This window comes from Musa acuminata, chromosome BXJ3-9 (assembly GCF_036884655.1).
Source record: "Musa acuminata AAA Group cultivar baxijiao chromosome BXJ3-9, Cavendish_Baxijiao_AAA, whole genome shotgun sequence".
In the NCBI taxonomy this organism is placed as follows: domain Eukaryota; kingdom Viridiplantae; phylum Streptophyta; class Magnoliopsida; order Zingiberales; family Musaceae; genus Musa; species Musa acuminata.
The window spans coordinates 7,336,430-7,350,360 of record NC_088357.1 but is presented as its reverse complement, the minus strand read 5'-3'; the positions used below and the strand labels follow the sequence as shown (position 1 = coordinate 7,350,360).

Below are 13,931 nucleotides of genomic sequence, written 5' to 3'. Positions count from 1 at the left end.
CCACTGCATCCGCTTGTTCCCACAACCTCTATGGCCCTTTCTTCATCCTATTCATCTCCATTCCTTCTCCTCCTCCTCTTTGCCACTGCTGCCATCGCAAGCAGCGATGACGGCGGGGAGAAGACGACTCACCTGCACTACTACTTGCACGCGAACTACGGCGGCCCCAACACGACCACCGTCACCGTGGTCAGCCCTCCGGGCAACGACTCCGGCAGCAGCTTCGGGAGCATCGCGGTGGGCGACCACATGCTGAAGGAAGGGCTCGACCCGAGCTCGACGCTCATCGGCAAGGCGGAGGAGCTCGCGGTGCAGGCATCGCTGGGGAGCCCGGCGTACCTGTCGGCCTTCAACTTCGTGTTCACCGCGGGCGACTACAACGGGAGTAGCATCTCGATTCTTGGGAGGGCTGCTCCCAGCGACGCGGCGATCGAGCGGGGCGTGGTCGGAGGCTCCGGCATGTTTCGGATGGCACGGGGCTACACCATTAGCAGGGTCGTCAAGAGCACTGGACCTGATGATTTCTTGTTCGTGGTGGAGTTCGATGCGTATGTCTTCCACTACTGAGCTGCGCTGCTCTGCGCTGCGTTTGTGCGTCTGCCATGCCAATAAAACTTGCTTGTGCTTTGCTCTAATTATGAGATGCTCTGCGATCGACATTGATTAGATAGATTATAGAGGTGGCTGTAGAAGCTCGAGATCTGATGTGGAAGACCAGCTTTTGTCATCTCGATTGAATTTGGTGTGTAGAATCACAGGATTCAGACAAAGAAGCCGGCAAGAGAAAGACGTTTTACCCGATGGCCAAGGAAGGCGACAGAGTGAACTACGTTGTGTTCACGGCAACACATTTCTGCCATGTGGACAATTGCAACTTATCCTTCTAGATTTGGTCCAAATCAAGATTGAGTAAGTTGACTCAAAGCTAGTTTGTCGGTTGTTGTAAGAATAAAAGTCAACATCAGGCTTGAATAGACCCGAAGGTTTCATATGGTATGATAGGGAGAAAGGAAGTCATACAATATCATCTCCGAAGAGCAAAGGCTTCTTTCCAGAAACAGAGGACAAGAAAGCCACAACTCAGTGATGAATGATATAAGCATCGAACTCCATGAGGAAGTATCCACCTCCCCAGCTGATGACCTTGCTGACCGTGTACCCTCGCGCCATCCGGAACCTGCCCGACCCTCCGACGATGGTCCGCTCGATCGCCGGAGCGCTGGGGACGGCCCTGCCCAGGATCGCCACCGTGCTCCCGTTGTACTCCCCCTCCGTGAACACGAAGTTTATGGCCGTCAGCAGCGCCGTGCCATCCAGGGAGGCCTGGGCGGAGAGCCCCTGTGCCCTCCCGATCAGCTTGGAGCTCCGCTCTGGACCTTCCCTGAGCATGTCGTCGATCACGATGAGCGCCCCGAAGGTGTCGATGGAGGAGTTCTTGCCCGGTGGGACTGCGACGACGAGTCCGGTCGCGTTCGGGCCGGAGTACATCTCGTGGAAGTAGAAGTGCAGGTGGGTCATCTTCTCTTTAGGTGCAGCGTGTTCGTGGCCGGTTGCAGTGGCAATCGTGGCATAGAGGGAGAGGGAAAGAAGAAGAAGAAGAAGGGGCAGCATGAAGGAAGAGGAGTAGGCCATGGAGAAGCTTGTGTTGCAGGCAGCCAAGTAGTGGTTGGAGGACAAGGTGGCGAGGCTGTGGATTTATAAGCAGCTTAAAGCGAGAAGATGAAGCAAAATTACAAATCCATCCCTCTAAAATTACAAATCTATCATTGAGGCTAATTTTCAAATAAAAATAAAAAATTAAAATAGATCGAAATAAATCGAACTGTTGATCCCAAATTCGAAATAAATTAAAAATTAGAAAAAAATTGTTGATTCCCAAAGTAAAATAGATTGAAATAAATTGGTTTGAAATTGATTCCAAATTCGATAGTTCAATCAAAATTGTTGATTCCCAAAGTAAATCAAACCTATCCATACATCTCTATACTCTTCAATAAATTAGATCCAAATTCGAAAAAAAAATTAAAAATTAAAAAAGATTGAAATAAATTGGTTTGAAATTGATTCCAAATTCGATAGTTCAATCGAAATCGTTGATTCCGAAAGTAGATAAAACCTATCCATACATCTCTATAATTGTCAATAAATTAGATCCAAATTCGAAAAAAAGTTATAAATTAAAAAATTAAAATTAAAATAGATCAAAATAAATTGGTTTGAAATTGATTCCAAATTCGATAGTTCAATTGAAATCATTGATTCCGAAAATCGTTGATTCCGACGATCAAACCTATCCATACATCTCTATAATCGTCAAAAAAAAAAATCTAAAAAAATAATGAATTTTAAGGATCCATACATCCATATTAAAAAAATCAAATAAATATATAATTAAATCATCAATTATAATGCGTGTATAGAGAGAGAGAGAGAGAGAGAGAGAGAGAGAGAGAGAGAGAAGAAGAAGAAGAAAAGTAAACAGGCGGTGGATATCGACATTTTTTTTATTCCTTAATTATTATTCAATAGATAGGTCAAAAAGTCGAGAACATATAATAAATACAGGCAATTGCAACACTCCAATTGACGTTTTGATGACATTTCCTTGATGTCACCCAAGAGCAAGGGAGCAAAGACTAGTCTATGTATGGCTCAAGGAGAGACCTCTTGCTTGTGTCGTGGAGCCCAATTATTACGTGTTTGTGTGTTTGCTTCGTGGTTTGTGTTTTCGTAAGGGAAGAGAAAATTTTAATACTAAGAAAAAAATTGAAAAACACTAACCAAAAAATGATAGAAGATTGATGTGGTTCAGTAGTTTTTCTATGTGAGAAAACTAAAATTTTTATTATATAAAAATAAATTTAATCAATATCTCTCTTGAATCGATCAAAACTCAAGTTTTAAATCTTGGAACCTCTTAATCTCTTCTTCATGTAATCCTTAATAATAATAATCATAATCATTAAAATAATTTAAATCTAATTAGTTCTGAAATACTTATATATCTTAATTGTTTCTTCTTTATATTATTAAAATTGATAAGCATAGTAGCATTTTTGGAGTATAGGTGAATAAAAAATCTTAGCACGAGAAGAAATCAATGTGAAAGAAAAAAATCATAATAATCAAGATTTAGTTCTTTTATAAATATCTTATATATTATAATTTTGGTAAGAGAAGAGCAAAATGTAAGGAATACTTGAGGTACTCTAGAATTTCCCTATAGGGTATATAAATAGAGTAAGAGAAAATAAATAAATTCTTTGGTGTTTATTTGATATAATATATAAGAGGATTGTTCTTGATCGAGGATAACTCAAAGGTCTAGTAATTGATTTTACATGGTGAAAAACTTGATTTTCTTTATGAATATAGGTAAGAAATTATTGAACCACATTAAATCTTGTACTGACTTTTTGAGGTATTGTTTTGGTTTTCGAGTTTTACTCTTCCTCCTCAACAAAGTGGTATCAAAATCTAAAATATCTGATGATAAGAAATTCAACAAGGATGAGTGATAAAGATTAGAAGGAGTATAAAGTAAAAATATTTTCTTCTAAGAGACACAAAAATAGATAAAATATCCACCAATAATTCCTAATACGAGAAGTAGTCCTAGTGAAGGAAGAAAACACTCTGAATTAGAGTTTAATTCTTTTATTAATATGTTAATTCTATATATCTATAGGTTTTGATGAGCAGAGAAAGATATAGAAATACTTTAGATGTTCTTCTATGAGATCTAGAGAGTGTGTTTTTCAAGATAAGAAAGAAAAATATATAAATTATTTGACGTCTATACGAGAGAATATACAAAAAGAAAAGATTGTATTAATCTTTAATCTTACATGATAAAACTTTTAATTTTTATACAAATACAAATAAAAAATTATTGAACCACATTAAATCTTATGTTGACTTTGAAATATTATTTATTTATTAATCTTCGAGGTCTTATAGTTACTCTTTAATTTTTTCCTCTTCCTCCCAACGCATATTAATTACGTTAATTGAATGAACATGAATGCCAACCCTTATAGATTACCCACTTTGTCCTGCGCATGAATGCCAACCAATATAGAAGGCCGACTTTATTGTGCACTACCGCCCGCCTTGGGGTTTTAACCTCAAGATTGCATGCATACGGAGGGAGAGAGGGAGAGAGAGAGAGAGAGAGAGAGAGATAGAGCTTCGTCAAATGGTCAGAGATGAAGTTCGTCATAAAGAAACGCCTAGTCTTCACGTCGATATATAGTGCAAGATTCATGTTGACATATATTAGGATGATATGATGTGGATTTGGGTAGGTGAGGTTTGAACAAAGATAAAGGATATAAAGACTTAAAAGGTTCCGATCGAGAAGAATGATATTTATAATGAAGCTTGAATTCTTCATGAAACTAATAGTATTGCCAATCTTTATTATTGCGTGCCGTAACGAAGCAAGCCATACATCACCAAACTGGGAATCAAACCAAATGCAAGAAAGCAAACAGCAGGCAAACGGCACGCAGCTCAGTAATGGACGATGTAAGCATCGAGCTCCAACACGAAGTAGCTGGCGGTCCAGATGTAGACGTTGCCCACCGTGTACCCCCGCGCCATCCGGAACTTGCCCGTCCCTCCGACGATGCTCCGCTCGGTGCCCGAGACGTCGGGGACGAACCGGCCCAGGATCGCCAGCGAGCTCCCGTTGTACTCCCCCGCCGTGAACACGAAGTTGACGACCATCAACAGATACGTGCCCTCCAGGGAGGCCTGCGCCGTCAGCCCCTGCGCCCGCCCGATGAGCTTCGAGCTCGCCTCGGGGCCGTCCTTCAGCATGTCGTCCAGCACGATGACCGCCCCGAAGGTGTTGAAGGTGGCGTTCGTGCCGGGAGGGACTGCGACGAGGACTGCGGTCGCGTTCGGGCTGGCGAATCTCCCGTGGAAGAAGAAGTGCAGGTGGGTCAACTTCTCTCTGGGTGCAGTGTTTTCATGGCCGGTCACGGTGGCAACAGCGGCGGAGACGGAGAAGGGAAGGAGGAGGAGAAGAAGAAGAAGCACCAAGGGAGAGTAGGAGTAGGCCATGGAGAAGCTTTGCCCTTGCAAGCAGCCAAGTAAGTGGATGGAGGATGTATAAGCATGTTAAAGAGCATTTTGATGGGTTGCATTGCATTGCTGGTTTACACCAACTTCTGGTAACAATGATGTGATGACAAGCAGCTGATAAGTTAGCCACATCATTTTTTTACCATGACACGTGTGCCCTCACTTTTTCGAGCTGGAGAGCACAGTGGAAATGGGTTGGTTGACATTTGTCATTGGTGTTATAGGCCATGGGATGCCCGATTCAACAAGTACTAACGTGGTATGCAGCAATGGGTCAAAGCCATGATGGTACATAAGAGCTCATCGAGGTGAGTGTGATGGCACGTAAAGGGCTGATAAGACCAAGTGCGGTGGCATAGAAAGGAACATCTATGACTAATCTTAGTATTCCCATTATCACACAAAAAATAGTGTAATGGATGACGAATATAATCTATTCTTACACCTCAATTACTGTAGTAATAGATGATCATGATAGTCGCGAAGCATAGATATGTCTAGAGATTAAAACAATCTAGATTACTAGTTTAGACATTTGAGGGGTGTCGTCGAAAATATGCTCGATATAATTTTATAAAATTATAATATTTGATTATGAGGATAAAGTTGAAGTTAAATCGGTCTCAAACTTGGATAGTCAAAATCTTAATAGGTCACTCGGTCAAAACCATGTACAAAAATTGGAGGTATGTGTCAAAAAACAATGGACATTCTAATTGGCATCTTACATCAATTTCCTTGATGTCACCGTCACTAGAGATACACATTACTTTCACAACCAGTAAAATTGACCATAGAACCATTAAACGAGTTGAGCTGCGATGAACTGTACAGTGTATGTGTACTTTCCAAAATAATAATTATTTTTAAAAAAAATGTATAAAAAAAAAATTTACTCTCATGTAAAATCGGATTATTCATTATATAAGAAAAAACAAATACGAGGAATATCTCACTTGAAAAGTTAACTCAAATTTAAGCTTCGAATGTTTTCGTATATATCTCTTCGAATATAATCCAAAAATCTTAGTTTATTAGGAACTGAGGTCTATCATATAGTCATACCAATAATCTTAGTTTATTAAGAACTCATTTCTCTCTCTATCTCTCTCTCACTGAGATATCAAAATACCTAATATATTTATAACAATAATCTTGATTGACTAAGAATTTATTTTCCTATATGAATCTTTAATCCTCATCATAATTATCTATATAATTTGAACTAATTAAAACTCCTAAAATACTTAGGAATCCTAATGATTTTTCTTATCAAGATCAATACTAATTGAATGAGCTTAATTGCCAAGGTTGAGATTTGCTACAAAGGCGGATCTGACTTTAGGCCGTAATACTGCCCGCCTTGGGTTTCTATATTTGGAATCGTAGTTCATCTCAAACTTTTATTATCACTAATAATAATAAGTCAACAATAAATATCAAATGATCATAATAACATTAAGAACAAATGGTTCAATTTTAACATATCATCGTTATCAAAGATGGATTTCATGAAAAGAAAATTTTAGATCTTACAAAAACTATCACAAGAAAGCACTTTGGAGAGGATAAACTGTAGATCGGTACTATTAAGATTATAGAGCTTATTACAAAGATTCTTCATATATAATTTAAGCGAAAACCGAAGTTTAACCGTATAATCATATAGCAAAAGGCCCTATATATCTTTTTTTTTCTTTTCATTTCTTTTTTTTTTATAAATCAGATTTAAACTTACTGTCCAAATCGACCCAATAAAATATAATCCAAAAGCATTTAGAATGTTTTTCTATTTATATCTTTTACTAAAACATTGAGATAAATCGTATAGTCATAGCAATAATATTTGTTCACTAAGAACTCATTTCTCTCTCTCTCTCACTGAGATCTCGAAATACCTAATATATTTATAGCAAGAATCTTAATTGACTAAGAATTTATTTTCCTATATGAATCCTTAATCCTAATCATAATCATCCAAATAATTAGAACTAATTAAAACTCCTTAAACACTTAGGAATCAAGATATATACTAATTGAATGAACATAATTGCCAAGCTTGAGATCTGATACAAAGGCGGATCTGACGTTAATCTGCACTACTGCCCGCCTTGGGTTTCTATCTTCTGGATTGCATGGACAGGGTTTGGAGAATCAAAGGGTTAAAGATGATGTTGACGTGATGCTTGAAGAACACCTCATAAAGAAACGCCTACTCTTCACGTCGACATATACTCTTACCTTCATGTTGACTTATATATTAGGATAATAAGATCTGTATTTGAGTAGGTGAAGTTTGAACAAAGATAAGGTATATTAAGACTTGGGATTAGTTGAATAGTTTCCGAGCATACCTTAGTGGTCTTAGCTTCTTCATTTAATATTTTTACTTGCCATAGTTATTTATAGAATTAAAACCCTTTGTGTCGATCGAGGAAAATAATTTCATAATATCTTTAGTGGGAGTCACTAAGTAGCATGGAATGATATCAATATCTTGTGATGAAAGGTAAAAAAATACCTTAGAATTTTTTTTATATGCAACTTTTGTTTTCGTTTTCCAACAAAATTAGGTAACAATATTTTGAAAAAGTATGATTTTACATTATATTCTAAACTGTGATACTTATTTAAATGAAAAGGAATCTTTTCATTAATCCCAAAGTCACCTTTTCTTTTTTTCCAAACTAACTTTTATTGGCCTCAGCCGAAATTCCATGCAAAAGTCACATGAAATATTCTTTCTTTTGTTAAAGGCTACCAAAGTCATTGATTTGCTAAAGTTAAGTAACCCGATAATTTTGATGAAAGAGACCATTTCCAAAGACTAGAATGAACTCAAGTTCTTATCTCTCGATGAGTAAAAGAGATATATCATGATTCTATCGGTATTTTGTAGTAAACGAGATATCTAGGTGGTGTGTCGGGTGAATTATCGTAAGGTCTTGAACTCGAATCTTGCCTTCACCACTTATTACGATCAAAGACTTATTTCGTTATAATTGGAATAAATCCATGGAATATAGGAAGTCATACATCAACATACCATGGAATAAATCCAAAGCCAACATCCGATATGGCTAGTCACACATCACAAGACTTTATTTCCAATAGCAAGAAAGTAAGCAAGCAAGCAAAAGCTACGTTCATGCGACGGAAGCGATGCACGCAGCTCAGTAATGGATGATATAAGCATCGAGCTCCAAGATGAAGTAGCCTCCGCTGAAGCTGTAGGTGTTGCCCACCGTGTACCCCCGCGCCATCCGGAACTTGCCCGACCCTCCGACGATGGCCCGCTCGGTCGGCGATACGGTGGGGACAATCCGGCCCAGGATCGCCACCGTGCTCCCGTTGTACTCCCCCTCCGTGAACACGAAGTTGACGGCCGTCAGTATCTGCGTGCCCTCCAGGGAGGCCTGCGCCGCCAACCCCTGCGCCCTCCCGATGAGCTTGGAGCTCTCCTCGGGGCCGTCCCTCAGCACGTCGTCGATGACGATGAGCGCCCCGAAGGTGTCGAAGGTGGCGTTGGTGCCGGGAGGGACCGCGACGAGGACCGCGGTCGCCTCCGGGCTGGTGTATTTCTCGTGGAAGTAGAAGTGGAGGTGCGTCATCTTCTCTGGGGGTGGAGTGTATTCATGGCTCTCTGCGGTGGCAACAAAGGCAGAGAGGGAGAAGGGAAGAAGAAGGAGAAGAACAAGCACGCAGGGAGAGGAGGAGTAGGCCATGGAGAAGCTTGTGGTGCACTTAGCCAAGAAGCGGATGGAGGAATGGGGTGGAGAAGAGGCTGTGGCTTTATAGCGGAGTTTGAGAGGGATTTATTACGTTTCCTTAATTATCCACAACTTTAGAAAACCAAAAAGGGTGGGAATCACATTTTTTGGATTGGCAAAATTACAAATATATCCCTCCACAATTAATATGATTAAAAGTGTCCTCATTTTCGAAATTCCCTACTAATTTTTTTAATCTAATACACAATAAATTTATCCAATTATAATATTTTTACACGATGATAATCGGATAATAATGTAGCGTAAAATTTTTACGCTATTATGGAAAAATACTATGTTTACAATATTTTTACACTAAGTTGTAGTGTTTTCAAGAATATCAGAAAAATACTATAACATATGTTATGGTTTTTTTTCCTAGTATTATTAAAAATATTATAGCCCATTGTGAAAATATTATAATATTTTTACACGATGATAATCGGATAATACTAGTGCTTTCAACAATATAATGTAGCGTAAAATTATTACGCTATTATGTAAAAATACTATGTTTACGATTTTTTTTACACTAAGTTGCAGTGTTTTCAAGAATATCAGAAAAATACTATAACATATGTTATGGTTTTTTTTTCCTAGTATTATTAAAAATATTATAGCCCATTGTGAAAATATTATAAGAAAAGAAAGGAAAAAGGATAGGTGGGTGGAGGTTATTGTAGGCATTAGGTAAAGAAGGAGAAGCTTCAATAGTGTCTCTTAGAAAACAGTGTTACATATATAATTGAACTATTTCAAATGGATGCTTGTTGACGCCAACAACCGAATGTACTATGGTGGACAAGTCAAGAAAAGATTGACAGGTAAGAAAAGTACACTTAAATTGATATAACACCTTTTAAGATGTTGATTGATCAGACGGTGAGATTCATGTGGATGCTGCTGACAAGTCCAAATGGACGGTAAAGACTCTTCGACATCAACAAGTTACTTATTTTCCTCGATTTTTCTACAGTAAATGGCTCGCTCATTCAAATCCATGCAAGTAGTCAAACGATGATGCATTAGGAGGCGTGTACAGTGCATTCAACGATACAATGTGCTGCCGTCTTCAAAATCAATGGAAAATGATCTGTTGATTTGCATTCCTACCGGAACGCATGGAGGAGGATGAGACCAGACCGTGTGCGACGAAGACCTTTCGATGGTGATAACTGAGCTGAAGGTGGATGCCGCTGCGTGATGTCTTGAGTTGTATTCTCACTCAGTTGTCGTCGCATATGCGGCGTTCCTCCATTTCCATTAGAAGTATTGCTCGCGGGTGACCTTTTGCACTCGAAGGAAGTTAAAGAACAGCCGGTCGTGACTTTTTGCACCAATCTTCTGTTGGTGCATAAAAGAACACCTCGTTATGACAAAGACCGAAACAAATTAGATTCAGAAGCGTCGGATAGATGGTCTATGCAGTAGGATGGTGGACGATCGGGAACTCATCGAATCCTACGCCTTCCATTTCAATCCCAGCGAAGCGCCGACTCATTTCTCAACGAGATTCGAAACTCAACTCTCCGCTGTCGGCGATCGCTGATCGGCAACGCCTCCCCTCCGGCGGTACCTCTCTCTCTCTCTTCCCTCTCTCTGCCTCAAGCAGCCCTCGCCCCTCTTGGCTGCCTTTCCCGGCCACCGCCGCTACCCGCTCTCCGCCTCGGGCAGCCCGCGTCCCCGCCCATCTCCCTTCCCCAGCCGCCGCTTTGTGATAACGATTTTTATTTCTCGATCAGTTTGTCAATATATTTTGATCATAATTGACTTTCATATATATATATATATATATTATGATACCATTTTAATATTTTATACCTTTGATTTCTAGAACTCAGAGTCAAGACAAAGTGGCAGACACTGCCGGTTCAAAGTAAACGTATTGACCGCGAAAGAAAGCTTCAAGCAGCGTGGTGTTCACGGCAACATCTTCTTATTTTGCCGGTTGTGTTGATGTTGAAGACAGGTAAAAGGAATTGTAGTTGTGGAGTTACTATGTTACTGCTGGAAAGTACCGGCTGCTGAAGAAAACATGTTTTGGAAACAAGATTGCAGACTCTAAATTGTTTGAAGCAAACCCGAAGGTTTTCTTATTGCTTGCTCTATATATCCAAGGAGGGAAAACATGCATCATCCTCCGAACACATCCAAATAGCCAAAAGCGCTTATTTCCGCAAACATGAACGTGAAACAATTCAGTAATGAGTGACATAGGCATCGAACTCCATGAGGAAGTAGCCGTCCTTCGAACTGATGACTCGAGCCTCGGTGTACCCCCTGGCCATCCGGAACTTGCCCGACCCTCCGACGATGCTGCGCTCGACCGGCGGCTCACTCAGCTTGGCCCTGCCCAGGATCGCCAGCGTGCTCCCGTTGAACTCCCCCTCCGTGAACACGAAGTTGAAAGCCGTGAGCAGCGCCGAGCCCTCCTGGGAGGCCTGCGCCACCAGCCCCTGCGCCCTCCCGATGAGCTTCGAGCTCGGCTCCGGGCCTTCCCTCAGCATGTCGTCGATGACGACGAGCGCGCCGAAGGTGGTGAACGAGGAGTTGGTGCCCGGCGGGACTGCGACGACCATCGTGGTCACGTTTGCGCCGGCGTATATCTCGTGAAAGTAGAAATGCAGGTGGGTCATCTTCTCTTCCGGTGCAGTGTATTCATCGCTGGTTGCCGTGGCTATGATGCCAAGGAAGACGAGGGGGAGAAGAAGAAACAAGGAAAAGGAGTTGGCCATGGCGAGACTTCTGGCAGGCAATCAACAAGTGGATGGAGAATCGAGTTGATAGGGAGTGGCTTTATAAGCATATTCGAGAGGTGGCAAACAAGATGACGCAACTACGCAGCCTCCTTTGAAGACGAGTTTGACTGGGAAAGCCACCCCCAAATCGAGGGGGCAAATATGTGATTATGGAACCATCGTATGGATAGATATGTAAACCCACAACTTGGATTAGGATCCCATTTCAAATGGATCCTTATACACGCCATCTACCAACCAAAAAAAAAGACACCGGGAGTTGGTGGACAAAGAAAACAAATGTTGACTGGTCAACAAAATTGTTCTTAATTCTGACATCAGCAATATAAACTACATTTCAAGATGTTGATCGATCAACGAATGTGTATATATATATATAATTAGAACATGACAAGGTAACAAACAATGAAATAGATAGGAAGTTTGGTGGTGATGATCATTTTTCCACATTAACACATTTTCTATTCCTCGATTTTTCTTCGCTAGATAGATCGATCAGTCAACTCCATGTGATGAATACACGTATTCCTCAAGAACATATCATGTTAATCAACATCTTCCGCTTTCGTGATGTCTCCCATTTGCATGGAATAGTATTCCTGACGCGTAATACATGCATTGCTTAGATCATCGATCTAAACGTTGAACGTCAATTGATGTCCCATACGCCACCCTTATATTATTATTGCTTCATGTGTTCTGTAGCCTTCCGAAAGAAGAGTCTTAGTCTTCTCTTCTACTTGAAGCCACACGATCTTGGGGTAGGTGGCTAAGGAAGCACACCAGCTCTGGTTTTCCAAGTCAAAGGATCGAGGAGACGTAGTTGCTTCCTCTTCCTTGGCACCTCTCTTGGAACTCGCTTATAAGTCCACCACCTCTGGACTCGATCCTCCATCCACCTCTCGGTTGCCTTCCACGAGCTTCGATGGCCATGGCGTTCTCCTCTCTATCCGCTCTTCTTCTTCTTTTTCCTCTGGTTCTTTTTGCCTCTTTTGGCGCTGCAGACGAGGAGAAGATGACTCACCTGCACTTCTACCTGCACGAGATAAACTCCGGCGCAAACGCCACCGGGATGACGGTTGCAGTCCCCCCGGGCAAGGAGTTCTACTACGAGACCTTCGGCGCAATCAGCGTCATCGATGACATCCTGAGGGAAGGCCCCGAGCGGGACTCGAAGCTCATCGGGCGGGCGCAGGGGCTACTCGCGCAGGCCTCCCTGGAGAAACCGGCGCTGCTTTCGGCCGTCAACTTCGTGTTCACCGCGGGGAAGTACAACGGCAGCACCTTCTCCATCCTGGGCCGGGCGGTGCTCACCGAGCTGTTCGAGCGGGCCATCGTCGGGGGCGCGGGGATGTTCCGGATGGCGCGAGGGTACACCTTGGGCAAGGTCATCAGCGCCGAGGAGGGGTACCTGATCATGGAGTTGGACGCTTACGTCGTTCACCACTGAGCTACATTTATGCGTCTTCGTCGATGAATCCTTCTTGTAGTTCTCTTTCCTTTTATTTGTGCAAATAAGCCTTCGCTCATTGGCGACGGTGTGTGACTTCTCACACCAGACAATAATAATAGCTTTGGGTTTTGCTGCAAGTCAAGCAACTGTTCCTTCTTCGAAGTGCAAGACGTCATTTAAGTCAGCATCTCACAGACATCAGTGTGGTGCTTTTAGATGGACTGACAAGAACTCAATCATTTCACGTGATATAGGAATGAAACGTCTCAACTCAACCAAGTCAAATAATTTGTCGCATGTTGTAACAAAGATCGAGTTGTAACAAATAATTACTCTGCTGCTTCCTTGAGAGAGACGTGACGCTTCTGTGTCGACGCCGCAGATGGAGGCGGCGGCGGCGCGGCGTCTGGCGGCACAGCAGACTTGTGGTCTCGTCGGAGGCGTTGGGTTCCGCCAACCCGCCCATGGCTCCATGGATCCTACCAGCTGCCAATAAAAGCCTATAACGGTCAAATCTATTGGGCCATAGCCCATTACTTAATAAGCAATTTTCCGTATATATATATATATATATTTTTTATTATAAAATTAAGTTATATATATATATATATATATGTTAATGTACAGATTTTTTTTTTCAAATTAAATTAAGAAAATTCGAATAAATAAAAAATAAATCAAGTTGAATAAATAGAGATAAACTTAATCGCATATTGAAAACCGAAGAAAGAAACGAACATTGCAAATATTCACAGTCTCAAAACTTCAAAGCCAATAAAAGAAAGCCGGCATAGGATCCCAAACTTAAGTATTTTGACTACGTCGGCTATTAAATATTCTATTTTTGGGGCGTTTTGA

The 13,931-nt window shown here is 41.2% G+C and overlaps 6 protein-coding genes across 6 annotated transcripts; 2 read left to right on the top strand and 4 right to left on the bottom strand.

The window, feature by feature from the left end:
• On the top strand, window positions 1–635 carry LOC135649204 (dirigent protein 22-like). The gene has a single exon (XM_065167384.1). The coding sequence runs from the start codon at window positions 31–33 to the stop codon at window positions 565–567; it is 537 nt and encodes a 178-aa protein (XP_065023456.1). The 5' UTR covers window positions 1–30; the 3' UTR covers window positions 568–635.
• A 302-nt stretch (window positions 636–937) lies between these two features.
• On the bottom strand, window positions 938–1,671 carry LOC103997623 (pterocarpan synthase 1). The gene has a single exon (XM_009418904.3). It carries the CDS (start codon window positions 1,630–1,632, stop codon window positions 1,081–1,083), a length of 552 nt encoding a protein of 183 aa, XP_009417179.2. The 5' UTR covers window positions 1,633–1,671; the 3' UTR covers window positions 938–1,080.
• A 2,717-nt stretch (window positions 1,672–4,388) lies between these two features.
• Window positions 4,389–5,103, bottom strand: LOC103997621 (dirigent protein 11). Its single transcript, XM_009418902.3, has one exon. It carries the CDS (start codon window positions 5,068–5,070, stop codon window positions 4,516–4,518), a length of 555 nt encoding a protein of 184 aa, XP_009417177.1. The 5' UTR covers window positions 5,071–5,103; the 3' UTR covers window positions 4,389–4,515.
• Window positions 5,104–8,062: 2,959 nt separating this feature from the next.
• LOC135648333 (dirigent protein 11-like) lies at window positions 8,063–8,867 on the bottom strand. Its single transcript, XM_065165935.1, has one exon. The coding sequence runs from the start codon at window positions 8,814–8,816 to the stop codon at window positions 8,265–8,267; it is 552 nt and encodes a 183-aa protein (XP_065022007.1). The 5' UTR covers window positions 8,817–8,867; the 3' UTR covers window positions 8,063–8,264.
• Window positions 8,868–10,927: 2,060 nt separating this feature from the next.
• On the bottom strand, window positions 10,928–11,644 carry LOC135649174 (pterocarpan synthase 1-like). The gene has a single exon (XM_065167326.1). The coding sequence runs from the start codon at window positions 11,594–11,596 to the stop codon at window positions 11,060–11,062; it is 537 nt and encodes a 178-aa protein (XP_065023398.1). The 5' UTR covers window positions 11,597–11,644; the 3' UTR covers window positions 10,928–11,059.
• Window positions 11,645–12,488: 844 nt separating this feature from the next.
• LOC135649286 (pterocarpan synthase 1-like) lies at window positions 12,489–13,210 on the top strand. Its single transcript, XM_065167498.1, has one exon. The coding sequence runs from the start codon at window positions 12,546–12,548 to the stop codon at window positions 13,068–13,070; it is 525 nt and encodes a 174-aa protein (XP_065023570.1). The 5' UTR covers window positions 12,489–12,545; the 3' UTR covers window positions 13,071–13,210.
• The last annotated feature ends 721 nt before the right edge of the window (window positions 13,211–13,931 follow it).

Coding starts and splice junctions, on each gene's coding strand:
- LOC135649204 (XM_065167384.1), top strand. CDS start 31: ATGGCCCTTTCTTCATCCTATTCATCTCCATTCCTTCTCCTCCTCCTC.
- LOC103997623 (XM_009418904.3), bottom strand. CDS start 1,632: ATGGCCTACTCCTCTTCCTTCATGCTGCCCCTTCTTCTTCTTCTTCTT.
- LOC103997621 (XM_009418902.3), bottom strand. CDS start 5,070: ATGGCCTACTCCTACTCTCCCTTGGTGCTTCTTCTTCTTCTCCTCCTC.
- LOC135648333 (XM_065165935.1), bottom strand. CDS start 8,816: ATGGCCTACTCCTCCTCTCCCTGCGTGCTTGTTCTTCTCCTTCTTCTT.
- LOC135649174 (XM_065167326.1), bottom strand. CDS start 11,596: ATGGCCAACTCCTTTTCCTTGTTTCTTCTTCTCCCCCTCGTCTTCCTT.
- LOC135649286 (XM_065167498.1), top strand. CDS start 12,546: ATGGCCATGGCGTTCTCCTCTCTATCCGCTCTTCTTCTTCTTTTTCCT.